Below are 13,079 nucleotides of genomic sequence, written 5' to 3'. Positions count from 1 at the left end.
ACTGATTTTTTAAAAAGATGTTAACTAATGATGCAAAATAATATATAATAAAAGCCAAATAAGGAATAGGCATTAAATACTCCAGACATTCAGAAGATGGAGAGGAGACTATACAGTGAATTATTTGAGTAAGACTTCAAAGAGGAAATGGGATTTGAACTAGCCCTGAAGCAGAGGTGGATTTTAGCAAATGAGACTTAAACAAAGAGGAGGCAATGCCATGTGCAAAGGTCCAGGGGTAGAAATGTACATTGACCACTTGGAGGACAGGAAAAAGACCCATGTAGGAAAAGCTGGAGGAGAGAAGTCACAGATACTGTGTAGAGGACTCTGATTACCAAGCTGAGAATATTGGGGCTGTGGGTTGGGCACATTCACATCTGATGGCAGATCTGTGACGCCATCTTGGTGCTCACACAGTGTTCTTTCCTGCTTGGTTCCCCTATTCTGACGCCTGCCAGTCCTAGCTCTCTGGGTAGCACAGGAAGGTGTTTCCTGGCCAAACCCTCCCCCACTGTGAATGTGGCCTTGGGCACTCTTTGTGTTCTCTTGGGGATTTCCTTTTTTGGTTGCCTCTGTAGCTCCTCTGAAGTGATGACTCTGAAGCAGCAATTCTGGTTTTGTAAGGCTAGTAGCCAGGAGACCTGGTGATTTGGTTTGTTTCCAGGAAAACCTGGTCTAGCTCTATCCTCCCTGTCCAGATCAAAGAGTGTCTGTACCCTTAATTAAGAAAAAGGGAACCACCTTTTCAAATGAATATCTTAAGACAGAGAACCTAAGTGTCTTTCTCTGGGAAAAGCAAAGCACTTCTGTCCACAGAACAGCATTGGCATTGACTCTTTGTACCCATTCATCCACTCAGGAGATTCTGTGTTTCATTGTTCTTTTCAGATGTGTCTGGTGGGGAGCACAATAGGCATTTTCACTCTACAGAGTTTTACTTTGGTGTGCATAACATTAAGCTGTATTCGGGGATGTGTGTGCAGGAGTGGTCCAAGACTTGGAAGAGACTGCAGACACTTGCCCAAGAGTTGGGACAGCAAGGCTGTCACATGGTGGGGTGGGGGTGCCACTCAAGGGCTGGATTTGGATCCAGGAGGGGATAATGTAAGCATCATCTTAGACTTGCTACTGAGCACTACATTTCAGGGGATAGTAAGAAGCCTACCTGGCTGAAACAGAAAAGTGTGCATGAGGGGTTAGGTGGGGAAATGAAGCTCTATTGGAGGCTGGTGTTTTAGAGTTCTCAAGGCCTAAATCTATGCTTAAATAATAGCCAGAACCCATAGGATAAGGTATATTTCTAACTTAGATTTATTTATATGCCCATGTGTAAAATTTATTATACTTACAATAATCCATTCTTTAAAATGCCTTGTGAGTTATGGCCAGTTAAGTTTCCGAAGGCTGTGTTTGAAATCAGCCTCAGGCCTTGGTCCTGCAGTCTGGGACCGCTGTCTGCTCAGCCATGCCATGATGAGTGGTAGCACCTGGAAGAGTGTTTCTCCAGTGCCCCTCCTCTGGGTAGAGAAGTATCTTCAGGAACCCCCCATTCCCACCCAATGGCAGAGTGACACCTCCTTCAGCAGACTTGGGGCTGGGAAGGGATGATCTGCCTTGGCTGGGCTGGGGGTAGGTGAGTTCAAAGCTCTCTGGGGTGCACCCAGAGGCAGCCTAACCAGCCTTCCTAGGGGACTGGAATCTGAATCAGGTGACCAATTGTACACTTTGAGGATAGAAACCAGAGAACCAGCCTCAGCAGGGGGCACTTTAGGGTTATTCTCAAGAGCCAGTGATTTGTTGGTTTGGTGAGCTGAGGGGACTTAGACTTTAAAATATACTGCATCTGGGGCTACTTCTTTTGGGAGGTTTGGGTAGCTTCCTCCAACCTCAGTGCACATAGTAAAATAAAATAGGAACAAACTAATAATTTAAGATTTTCTAAAAATTCCTTTCTCCCAAGTTGGGGCCAGTGACCACGCGGGACATGCTGGCTGCTGGGCTTCCTTTCATGCTTCCCAGGGGGAAGCCAGCCCCTCTCCTACTCCTGGGCCTGACTCCTGGCTCAGAGCTGCTTGCCCTTTGCTCCCTCCAGTGGGCTTATTGGCTGTGGGAAGAGATGTCAGGGTCAAGCTCTAAGACAAGTTTGAGGACATATAAGGTTACAACCACTGGTTAAAATGAACCGTGGTGTGAGTGAACTGCCTCTCAGCAGGATAAAGGTGACCTCTGCAGAAGGCTGGAGTGGGTGCCCACTGGGTGGGGACCATCAGGGACCTGAGCCTCACCAGCTCCCTCATCCATGTGCCTCTTAGTCCTCTGTCACTTCCTTCCTGTTTTGTGGCCCTTCAATTTCATACTTTTTGAAATTCTTCCACAGCTACATGCACTCTTAACTTCTTCTGTTCTTCTGAAAACTTACTTTTTGTTGGTCACAGAAGTCTTAGAGGTTAAGTGTTTCAGAAACGTCTATTGCCAGGCTCCCCCACGTTCTGCTCTGTCCCTCTCTGTCCTCCCTTCAGACCTGGGGAAGCTGTCATCACCGTTCTTGGTCTGACATGATGCTTTTTCCCCACCAGAGTTCAGACATCCTCAGCACCGTTGGCTACGACAGCGTTATCCAGCATCTGAACAATGGCCGCAAGAACTGCAAAGAGTTTGAAGACTTTCTGAAAGAAAGGTATATGCTATTCTTTCCTGAAGACAGAGGGGGTGTAGAGGGGGTGTGTAAGATGCTCCCACACAAACAAGGAACAGTTTACTGGTTTCTGTCTCTTTTTAAGCATTCACAAGACCCTTTGCTATAGGCTATGAGTGATACCCAAGAAGTAAATGATATCTATGTCCTAAAGTTCTTAGAAACTAGTTTATAAGATAAGATTTATGAATGAAACCACAAACAAAATATACTAAAATACTAAGTAATGTGGTATGTGCAGCCCTGAAACACCTCACTGGAGAGGGAGACTATGGAGGACTGGCAATTTATAGATTTCTCCTGGGAATAAAATAGCTTTTCCATACAGCCATAGAGAAGGTATCGGCTAATCAGCAAAGCTTTTGCTGCCCAGGCATGACTGTCCAAGGGTCCCCTGATGCAATGGGGATGGTGGTGTAAATCAGTGGTGTCCATATATTTTGGAATGTAACCCTTAGTAATAAATACATTTTATGCTGCCACCCAGTACACACATGCATAAAACAAGTTTAATAAAACATTATTACCCTGTTATTTATTCAATTCTATTGAATTAAACATTGCTGGTCATAACCCATTGACTTGATTTATGGTTTGCAAATGGGTCATGTACCACAGTTTGAAAAATACAAGTCCAAGTAGAACCCAAAAGCTAAGGTCTTTTCAAATGTTTCACAGAAATATATGGGAAAGAGGAGGAAACCTATGCACATTAAAAATTATTAAATATTTATACTGTATTTCTAGTATATGGTCATTTTTCTCTAGGATTTTCAAAGCAAAAGAAACCAGACACAATGTTCTCTGATACTGGGGGAGATTTTGAATCTGCTGGCATCAGGCCACAGTGTCAGATTTGTATGCCCTGGGTATGAGGACCTGGGGCCCCTGAGCAAAGGGTCTGCCTGGTATTTGGTCTTCCTTACCTGGTGGTGTGCTTGCCAGAAGGAAGCTGCTGTCACTGAGGGAGGGTGCACCCCCCAACTGTGTCCTGTTAGGGGAGTTCATGTAAAGAAATGCAGTCCTCTTCAGGATTCAGGGGTCCAGCCTCTCCTCTTGCTCTGGTAGGTGCAGGTGCTTGTGGGATGTGGAACTTAGCCTGCTGAGTCTTTGCCATAGTCTGATGCACAAACATCCTCCTTGGGACATGAGCATTATTTTACTGAGCTACTGTGAATTTCATGTGGAACCCTGGCACGTTGGGGTTCATATACTAGAGGAAAAACATATACAGAGGGGCAAAGATTAACAGTAGTTTGTCATAAGTTGCTTGTCATTTTGAGTTCATCAAGTGTAGTACACACACATTTAGAAGTTTTTATGATACGTGGCTAAACATGCCCTGTATCTCATGTGGTAGTTTTAGGACCACCCCTTGCCACCCAAAGTGTCAAAGTCCAACCATGAATCTCTGGAATTTCTGGCAGCTCAAGGCCCCAGGGGGCAGCAAGGGGAAGGGGGAGATGGCTGCACCTCCAGGGTGAGCTCCTCTCACCCACCGCACTTTCCCCTAGATGGAATCCATGCCATATTTTACCTCCATTATGGAAATTAGGAGTATCCTTTTCCTTGATTATACCCAGATGGATTGTGGTAAATCCATCTAGGCTTAGCTGGGGATGGACAGAACAATCACTGGGATGTGGGTTTGTAGTGTCATTTGCTGTTCTGGAGTCAGCAGGAATTCTGCCTTTCTTGCATCTGTACTGCTGATCCCTGCGCCATAGGTCAGTCTATGCTCTGTAGCTAAGCAGTCCCCAGTAAATCTTGGATGACCTATTCAAACACAGCAAGTAAGTAACAAAACAGCAACAATCCCTCAGTAAATTGTAAATTTGCCTAGTTTACCGTTCTATCAGCTGGAAAGGCATAATGTTGACAGCCACAACCACCATCTGAATAGCAGCCTAATAAACACCATGTACTGAGCATTAGCTATGTGTGGTGCCAGGCTCTTTGTCTCAGCATCTCCATTACTGTAACATTGAGGTTTACCCATCCCTTTGAAATATTCTCCTTTGACATGCATCAGTTGCATGAGGTATTATTATTTGCATTTTCTTTGCATGTGAGTTTAGCTTTTAAAGCAAGGTTGGATCTGTAATTTACCATGGGAACCCACAAAGTGACAGAATCCAGAACACCACTGCAGCATCTCACACAAACCCTGTGTTTGACTCCTCAGCACTGCGCAGAAGAGCAGGTGACTTTCTGGGAGGATGTGTTCCCCGCACAGAGACATTCTCCCTGCCTTTTCTTTCTGTTTCATACATTCTCACTCATTACACCCACTCTCTATTGCAGCCAGACAGGTTTATTAGTGAGCATGCTCTGGATGTTTCTGCCTCTACATCTTACTCTATTGTTTCCCTATCTGGGATGTCTTCCTTTCTCCTTGATGCTTAAGTGAATTCTCCCCATCCTTCAAAGTCCAGGCCAAATTTTCCTCTTCTTTTTTTTTCTTTAAAAGAAATATTCTATATAGCATTCCAGTATGTGGTTTTCCCCTAGTTAACAATTAAAATGAACCTGTCTGATCCCTGGTAGCCCAAGCCCATGATCATTCCCACCCTTAGAATCCCAGATGGGGACAGACATTACATACTGAGCTCCTGATATGAGCAGGACAGGAGAAATATAGAAATGAGGATAATCATACCACAGAAGGTTGCTAGGGGTGATTAATTAGGATTATATTAATAGGTGCCATTTATTTAAGGCTTGCTGGATACAAGCTACTATATGTTTTGCATATATTATCGCATTTAATTCTCATAATAACTTTTTATGGTAAGTTTTGTCATCCTTATTTTATAATTGAAGAAACTGGTTCAGAGAGGTTATGTAACTTACCTAAGGTTAGACAGCTTATAAGGGATGGATCTGGTTTCAACCTAAGAAAATTGGGCCCTGGACTCTGAGTTGCTAACCATTTCAGTGTGCCTAGTACAGAAGCCAGTATACAATAAATGGTGGGTAAATGTTATTAATTACTAATATTGTTATGTTAAGCTTGGATGATAGGTAGGGAATATATCATTAGCTCCATCTTACAAATGAGAAAATTGAGGTTTAGTAGGGGCTTGAATGACTGGCTCAAGATTATAGAAGCAGTAAGTAGTAGAGCCAGGACTTCTATTAACCCCATGTCTCATGGTTTTTCCACTTTATGTAATGGTCCCTAAAAAGGCTTGGGTTTTGCCAGGAACTTGGGGTTCTGAAAAGGGGTTTTGCCAGGAACTTGGTGGTCAGGCCAGCTCTCTTTATTCTGTGTTGCAACAAGATCCTGAGTAGAGAGGACGGAGGCAGGCTTGTGGAACCCCTTGATGCCTGAAGTTCTGCACCATTTGTAAGTTAGCAATTACACCTATGGACTGAGATCCCTAGTCTCAGTGCCTTGAGAACCTGTGCTCTTCCCATAAGTTCCTATATATCCCATTGTTTCTTTCTAGGGAGGTGACAACCTGCCCTGGTTACAGCTCTCATTCCGGGATCCCCACTCTGTGTCAGCATGGGCTCAAGAACACCAGATTGCCAGGATGGAAATGCCACATTACCTTAAACATTTAGCACCTTTTGGCCAAGTTACAGTCAAGCCATTATGCACTGTATGAGTTTCCTAGCTGTAACAAACTGCCACAAACTGGATGGCTGAAAACAACAGACATGTATTCTTTCACAGTTCTGGAGACCAGAAGTCCAGACTGAAGAAGCGTGCAGCATCCTGCTCTTGCAAAGGCTCCAGGAAAGACTCTGTTCCATGTCTTTTTCTTAGCTTCTAGTGAGGCCAGCGGTCCTTGGCATTCCATGGTTGCAGCTGCATAACTCCAGACTCTTCATCCATCATTACATGGCATTTTTCTCCTGCATCTTCACATCATCTTAAAAGGACAGTGGTCATATTGGATTTATGATGCGTCCTACTCCAGTATAACCTTAACTAATTACATCTGCAATGACCCAATTTCCAAATGAAGTTATGTTCTGAGATATTGGGGGTTAGGACTACAGCGTATTTGGGTGAGGGGGAGGTGGGACAGAATTCAACCCATAGCATGTACCCAGTGGAATGAGCTGGAGGCTGAGACCTACAAGGGAAGCAGAGTGCTGGGGTAAGAGTCCAGGCACCTGGGTCTCTAATCCTGACATCTTCAGTAGCCACAAGTGGTATTAATCAAGAGCCTAGACCTTTTTTGGTGTCAGTTTCTTCCTCTGTAAGGTGAAGGTGTTGTATTAGATATTCTGTAAGATACACTCTGATCTAACAAAGGTGGCTCTTCTCAAGGAATTTACAGTTGTTGAGGTGCTGTGACTGGCGTATACAGTAAAAATGAGCAATCTGAGTGTCAGGTTTTATAGTAAAAGGATTTCATTTATAGGCCCATTCTGACTGGGGCTGCTTGGAGCACTGGATTGAGGATCGTCCTGAGGCTGCTTTAGGCCTAAAGGACAAAGCCAAAGCTGATAATATTTTCTGTGGGTTGTTGAAGGGAAAATGGCACACGTACTGTCTTCCTAGTTTGGGAATTTGAATAGGGGAGGGGTAAGAGAGAGGTGGAGTTTCCAAGGAGGGCTTTGTGAAGAAAGTGTGGCTAGCTAAGTGCTTAGAGGAGTCACATTCTCTCTTTGGTTCTTGTACTGTCTTGTTCATTTTCACTGTGGCCCTTGTTACATGGTAGTAAACGAGGGTTGGTTTACATCTTTCCCACCATAAGACCATGAGCTCCTTGGGCAGGTCTTACATTTCAATCATCTCTGTGTTCTCCTAATATGATGCCAAGTACATAGGATGTTCAATAAATGACACACTGATGAACAGGTAAGAGGAAAAATTTGGATAGGTGGTAGAAGGGTGATCTAGGTAAATGTCTACCTATTCAAGGGGGATTTTTGTAAAGCCTTACTGATTCCTTCATTAGCTACATGTCCCTAAACTCCACTGCCTTGCATTTGCTGGGAAAACACCCTTGCAACCATGCGATTGTTTTCTTGATTTCATGACTATGACGCTACAGTTTCACTTCCATTAAAGCTCCTTCTTTTCTCCAAAGAGCACACCATCGTGCTTGCTGGAACTCATTATTTACCAGGTTTTAGGACTTTCTATTGCGATCAGATCCTACCTATGGTGAGTTCAGATTCATGGTGCCTTAATGTTAGAAAAAAGTGATTGAGAAACTTCTTTTCCTGGAAACCATAAAAGACTATTGAGAAATCTTAATGGATATAATTCTGAAAGGATAAAATACATGCACATTATATATACATATATATGTATATATTTTAAGTGTAATTGACCATAGCATCTTTTTACATGTAAGAATATTAAATGTTCATTGTAAAGTGTCATACATTTTTATGTAAATATTGTGAACAGAGATTAGAAAGTTGGAAATAAATTTCTAGGGAGTTAAAATTCATCGTTTCCTACAAACTGGAGTCAGTTTGGGGTGTACTTTACATTATCAGGGACTGGCAAAAACTTTTAAAATAGAGTCCAAGAGTAAAGGCCTATGAAAAAAAAAGGATTCTTGCTCAAACTGCAGTATTAAAGGGAAGCAGTATATAAAATCAGTAGGGCACGAAGAATTCATTTGCATGGTCTCAGATATATATATATATTTATGCACAAACACGCACACGCACACACCCTTGAATCATAGTTTTGAAAAGTTGGTCTGTGATATGCAAGCCTGTGCTGGTCATGGGACCATGTTCAGTTTTGCTGTAATGTCTGTGCTGGGACTTCTACGTAGAGAAGACCACCGTAGAGATGAAGGCCACCTCGTCTTCCTATGGTTCTTCCCTGTTAATAGAGGGAGTTTTTTATTTTAGAGAACAGTGGTAGAGCTGAGCTTCTACTGTCAAAGGTACAGTGTTGCCTACTAGGGGAGTACCACATGTCTTAACTAACAGCAGCCCTCAGAAGGACTCATGACTCCCCTCTTCTGTTCCTCTTAGGGCATCAATTGAAGAGAAGTATGGCAAAGATCTGCTCAGCCTCTCTAGGAAGAAGCCATGTGGACAGTCTGAGATCAAGTAGGTGCCACATTTCTTTCCAGTTTACAGGTTGACCCTTCTGCCAGGAGCCCCTGCTACTGTAGTGGCCAGAGCTGCCCAGAGGGGTGAAGGGTGTTGGGTGAAAACAATTTTTAATGTTTTTTTTTCCCCTTATTTCCAGTTGTGAAAAATATAGGAGAATAGAAAAAAGCTAAAATGAACCATGGAGCCACAACCCATTGAAAATACTGATATTTTCTAAAATTTCCTTGAAGTCCTTTTCTTTGTATACTTTTTCATAGGTGGGATTATGTTATGGTTTTATACTAGAAATTTCATAGAGGGGCTTCTGTACACACACACACACACACACGTCTATATACATGTAATTTGTGATTACCATGAGACACTATCTTGTGCCATTTTATAGTTCTTACCACTGATGTGAGATTTCTGTACTACAATTATTTATTCTTCTATCATTCATTGAATACTCTGAAGATACAGAAACGTCCAGGAAATGGTGCCTACTTTCGGACCACACTCCTTCATATTTAGGGTTGGCTTCATAGGCAATCATATTGTAACCTACACTTAGAAAGGTTTCATAATTGGTTTTTTGCTCTTTTCTGCCACCATTTTGAAATTCTTTTCTTTTTAATTCTTAAAAATAAATTATTTTTTACTGAAGTATACTTGATACACACTATTAAATTGGTTTTAAGTGACAACATAGTGATTCAACAGTTACACGTATGATTAAATGCTCACCCCAACTAGTGTAGTTATTGTCAACATAGAAAGATGTTACAGAACTATTGACTGTATTCCCTATGCTGTACTTTCATCCTCATGACTACTTTGTATTATGATTGAGATTCTGAGCCTCTTTATCCCATTCACCTATTTCAACCACCCACCCCAACTCCTTTCTCCAAGGTAACCACCAGGCACTGCTGTTTTGTTCATTTTGTTTTTAAATTTCACAAGTAAGTGAAATCTTATGGTATTTGTCTTTCTCCACTTGGCTTATTTCCCTTTGCATAGTATCCTCCAGGTATATCCATGTTGTTGAAAATGGCAGGATTTCTTTCTTTTTATGGCTAAGTAATATGCCATTGTGTGTATGTACCACATCTTTAGCCATTCATCTATTGATGGACACTTTGGTTGCTTCCATATCTTGGCTATTGCAAATAATGCAGCAATAACATTAGGGGTGCAAATATCTTTTCAAATCAAAGATTTTGTTTCCTTTGGCTAAATTCCTAGAAGTGGAATTACTGGGTCATATGATATTTTTATTTTTAGTTTTTTGAGGAACTTACATACTGCTTTCCATAGTGGCTGCACCAATTTATATTCCTACCAGGTTGAAATTCTTAATAATTTATAAACTAGGTGTCCCACATTTTCATTTTGCAGTGGGCCTCAGAAATTACACAGCCAGTCCTACTCATACAGAAATTTCTAGATTCCTTTCCCAAAATAGGCCTGTTGAGGGACACTTGAGAGAAATAGTTCAAGCAGACTTTGCAGGCCTCTGCAGACCTAATCATATTACATGCTGATCTGCATACTGTGTTATAATAATAAGCACTGGCTACTCTATAAATAGCTGTGTAGACACCCTGAGGTCTGTTTCCCTTCAGAGGTCCAAATGGAGGCAGATAAGACATTACTCTTCCTCTTCTCCTGCTTCTAACACACACACACACACACACACACACACACACACTTCATCCCAACTGCAAAGAAAAGTACTGCATTGTTGATAAGGAAGAAACATTGGAAGATATTTAATATATTAATACTTGCTAAAGTCTCAAAAATGTGTTACCCCAGATGTAGAACGTTAGTACAAGGAGAATTTGCTTATTGCTTATATTATATTTTATTTTTGATGTTGTAAATGAAAATTTTAAGAACACACCTGAAGAATAAAAAGATAAACTTAAGACATGGCTATCAATCTGTCATCTCGATTTGATAATCTGTCATCTGAATTTGATAATTCAAATCTGCCATATTTTTCTCATAATTTTTTGTGTGAAAATGTTTAAATTTAAACACTTAAAATTTAAGCCTGGAATCAGCTATTTCTCCAGTATACTGGTTCCTTTTTAGTGACTAATCATAATCAGAGGTGAAATTCTGAGCTCTAGCACTGGGGTTTTGTCAGAGTTCTCACTGTTTCTAAGCCCTTTCAGGGTCCAGATCTTAAAAGCATGGGTTCATATTGGGATTTCCAATTCTAGTTTAACTTTACAGGGTTTTAATGGATTTCCTTAATTTCATATTGATTTCCTCTTGCACTGAAAATCTTGGTTCCTGGTAATATTAGATTTGCTTTATATGATAATATATATTAAGATGTTTCAAAATAATACTATTCACTATTGCTACTAACAATAAAACTTCTGAATGAAGTTTAATATTTTTTTGCAGTTCCTTTGGATCTTAGAATATATCTCACTAAGAATACTGTGTTCTAAGGTCATTTAAAATATTCAAGTTGTCTATGTGATTATGTAATCCATTTCATATACAATTAAGTTTCTTTCAGTTTGTTTTAAGTTTTAAGGATTTTCCTTTCCTTGTTTTAATTTTATTTTTAGAATATGTAAACATTTACACCTTCACGGGTCAAAACTGCATAGACTTAATTAAATTTCAGTGTCATTCAACAGGGTTTAGATAATTCCAAGGAAGATTAGTGGTTCAGTTGATCAGAAAACTTGTTTATTTATAAAGAAAGCATAAACCATTTGGGAAGGTATCCAAACCTTTGGCAGTGTTGGGATGGAAAATAGCCATATTTTTTCATATAGTATTTCTTGGAAAAGATATTTAGCAGAACGAATCTGATCAAAATGTCTTGTTATATTCTTACACGTTTGATGTGTGTAACTTAGTAAATTCATAGAGAGACCCTATCACCATTCTCTTCTGTCCCATGATAAGAGCCAGTTTGTTTTCCTTCTGAGAAATTACCTCAGAGAAGAAGATGCAACAGGATATGAGGCCTGGGGACAGTGTTCCTAAGGTTGAAGTAAAAGGCCATCTACATGGCTTCTGTTTCTGTTCCCTCCAGGAGGATCTTTAGGAAGGTGGCCTAGATGAGACTGCCAGGCTGCTTATCCAGGGAACTAGGTAGGATTTTTCTCCTCACCAGCCACACTGAGAGACTCTGGCCTCTCTGATGGGCATGTTAGAGTTTAAGGCCAAAGCACTTATTAAAAGGGTGGTAGAATAGTCTATTTTCCCACAGAAAAGGAGACACCAGGGAGAAGAGGAGATGGACATTGCTAGGCCACCGTCCCCAAGGTACAGATTCCCTCCCTGGCTTGTCATCATGTCCTGAACACGGGAAAGAGCAATTAAGCGATGACATGAGACAACAAAGCCAATGACAAACTGAAAGCAGATTGGCCCTTTCAGTGGCCCTTCAGTCAGTCACTTTAGGGAGAAAAATTTTAGACCCTGAACTGACTGTTTATCTGTAAAGCTGGATTTTAACTCCATGACTCTTCTTAGGGAAAGACATCCTGTTTTATCTCCTGCCATGTCCTTACTTTCTTACTAATTCCAGTAGTAAGTCTGCTTTTCAGTGATTCTCATTCATCCTCTGGACCATTAGTACATTGGTTTGGCTGTGGAAACTTTCTAGTGTATTGCATCCCTTATCATAAGATGGGTAAAGTGCAGTTATGAAAAATGTGCAGTTATGTTTTTCTGCTTGGTGTGTGTATAATAATTGGAAATGTTTGTGTGCGAAAAGGCAGAGAGAAATAAGAATCATTTGTTTGGAATAAATAGAGTGAGAAAACTAAGTTGGCTAAAATAAGTGCCAGCTGGAAAATACAAGGGTTTTTCCTTTGCAAAATAGCAGAACATGCCACGTACGCGCGCGCGCACGCACGCGCACACACACACACACACACACACACACACACATTTATATAACTATTCATGATCCTATGCTCTTGTGGCTAGGGGACCATGAATTCACAAAGTCCCATTCCTGCTTGAATGGCTGGAGTGAGTCCAGTGAGATCTGCTTCCGTGAAGGAAGCAGAAACCAGGGCCAAGTTACCTCAGGAGGTTTACCTGAGGAAGTGTAGTTAGGGAGAATTAAAACCATGGGCAAGGAGGAGCTAAAGGGAAGAGGAGCCACGGGCTCTAAGAGAGAGGAAGGGGAGATTGAGAGAAGGTGTGAAAAATGAGTCTTGGTCTTCACTGAGACTGCAAGGTAATACATGTACATTGTTTTAATCTGCTTAATTTGTGGTAGTTTGTTATTCAGCAAAAGAACACTAATACAGTGGGTTTAACATCTGTCTCCTCCATTGGACTCTGAGGTCTGGAGCACTGCCTGTCT

The 13,079-nt window shown here is 41.3% G+C and overlaps 1 protein-coding gene across 2 annotated transcripts in view; it reads left to right on the top strand.

The window, feature by feature from the left end:
• PSTPIP2 (proline-serine-threonine phosphatase interacting protein 2) overlaps positions 1–13,079 on the top strand; it is a 65,673-nt gene that overhangs the window by 30,093 nt on the left and 22,501 nt on the right. For both annotated transcript variants that reach the window (XM_036918693.2, XM_036918691.2), the window contains exons 2-3: positions 2,580–2,680; positions 8,660–8,737. In XM_036918693.2, the coding sequence (XP_036774588.1) occupies positions 2,580–2,680; positions 8,660–8,737 (179 nt within the window). The remainder of the gene's footprint in view (positions 1–2,579; positions 2,681–8,659; positions 8,738–13,079) is intronic.

Source organism: Manis pentadactyla, chromosome 6, assembly GCF_030020395.1.
Source record: "Manis pentadactyla isolate mManPen7 chromosome 6, mManPen7.hap1, whole genome shotgun sequence".
In the NCBI taxonomy this organism is placed as follows: domain Eukaryota; kingdom Metazoa; phylum Chordata; class Mammalia; order Pholidota; family Manidae; genus Manis; species Manis pentadactyla.
This window is presented reverse-complemented; position numbering and strand designations above follow the sequence as displayed.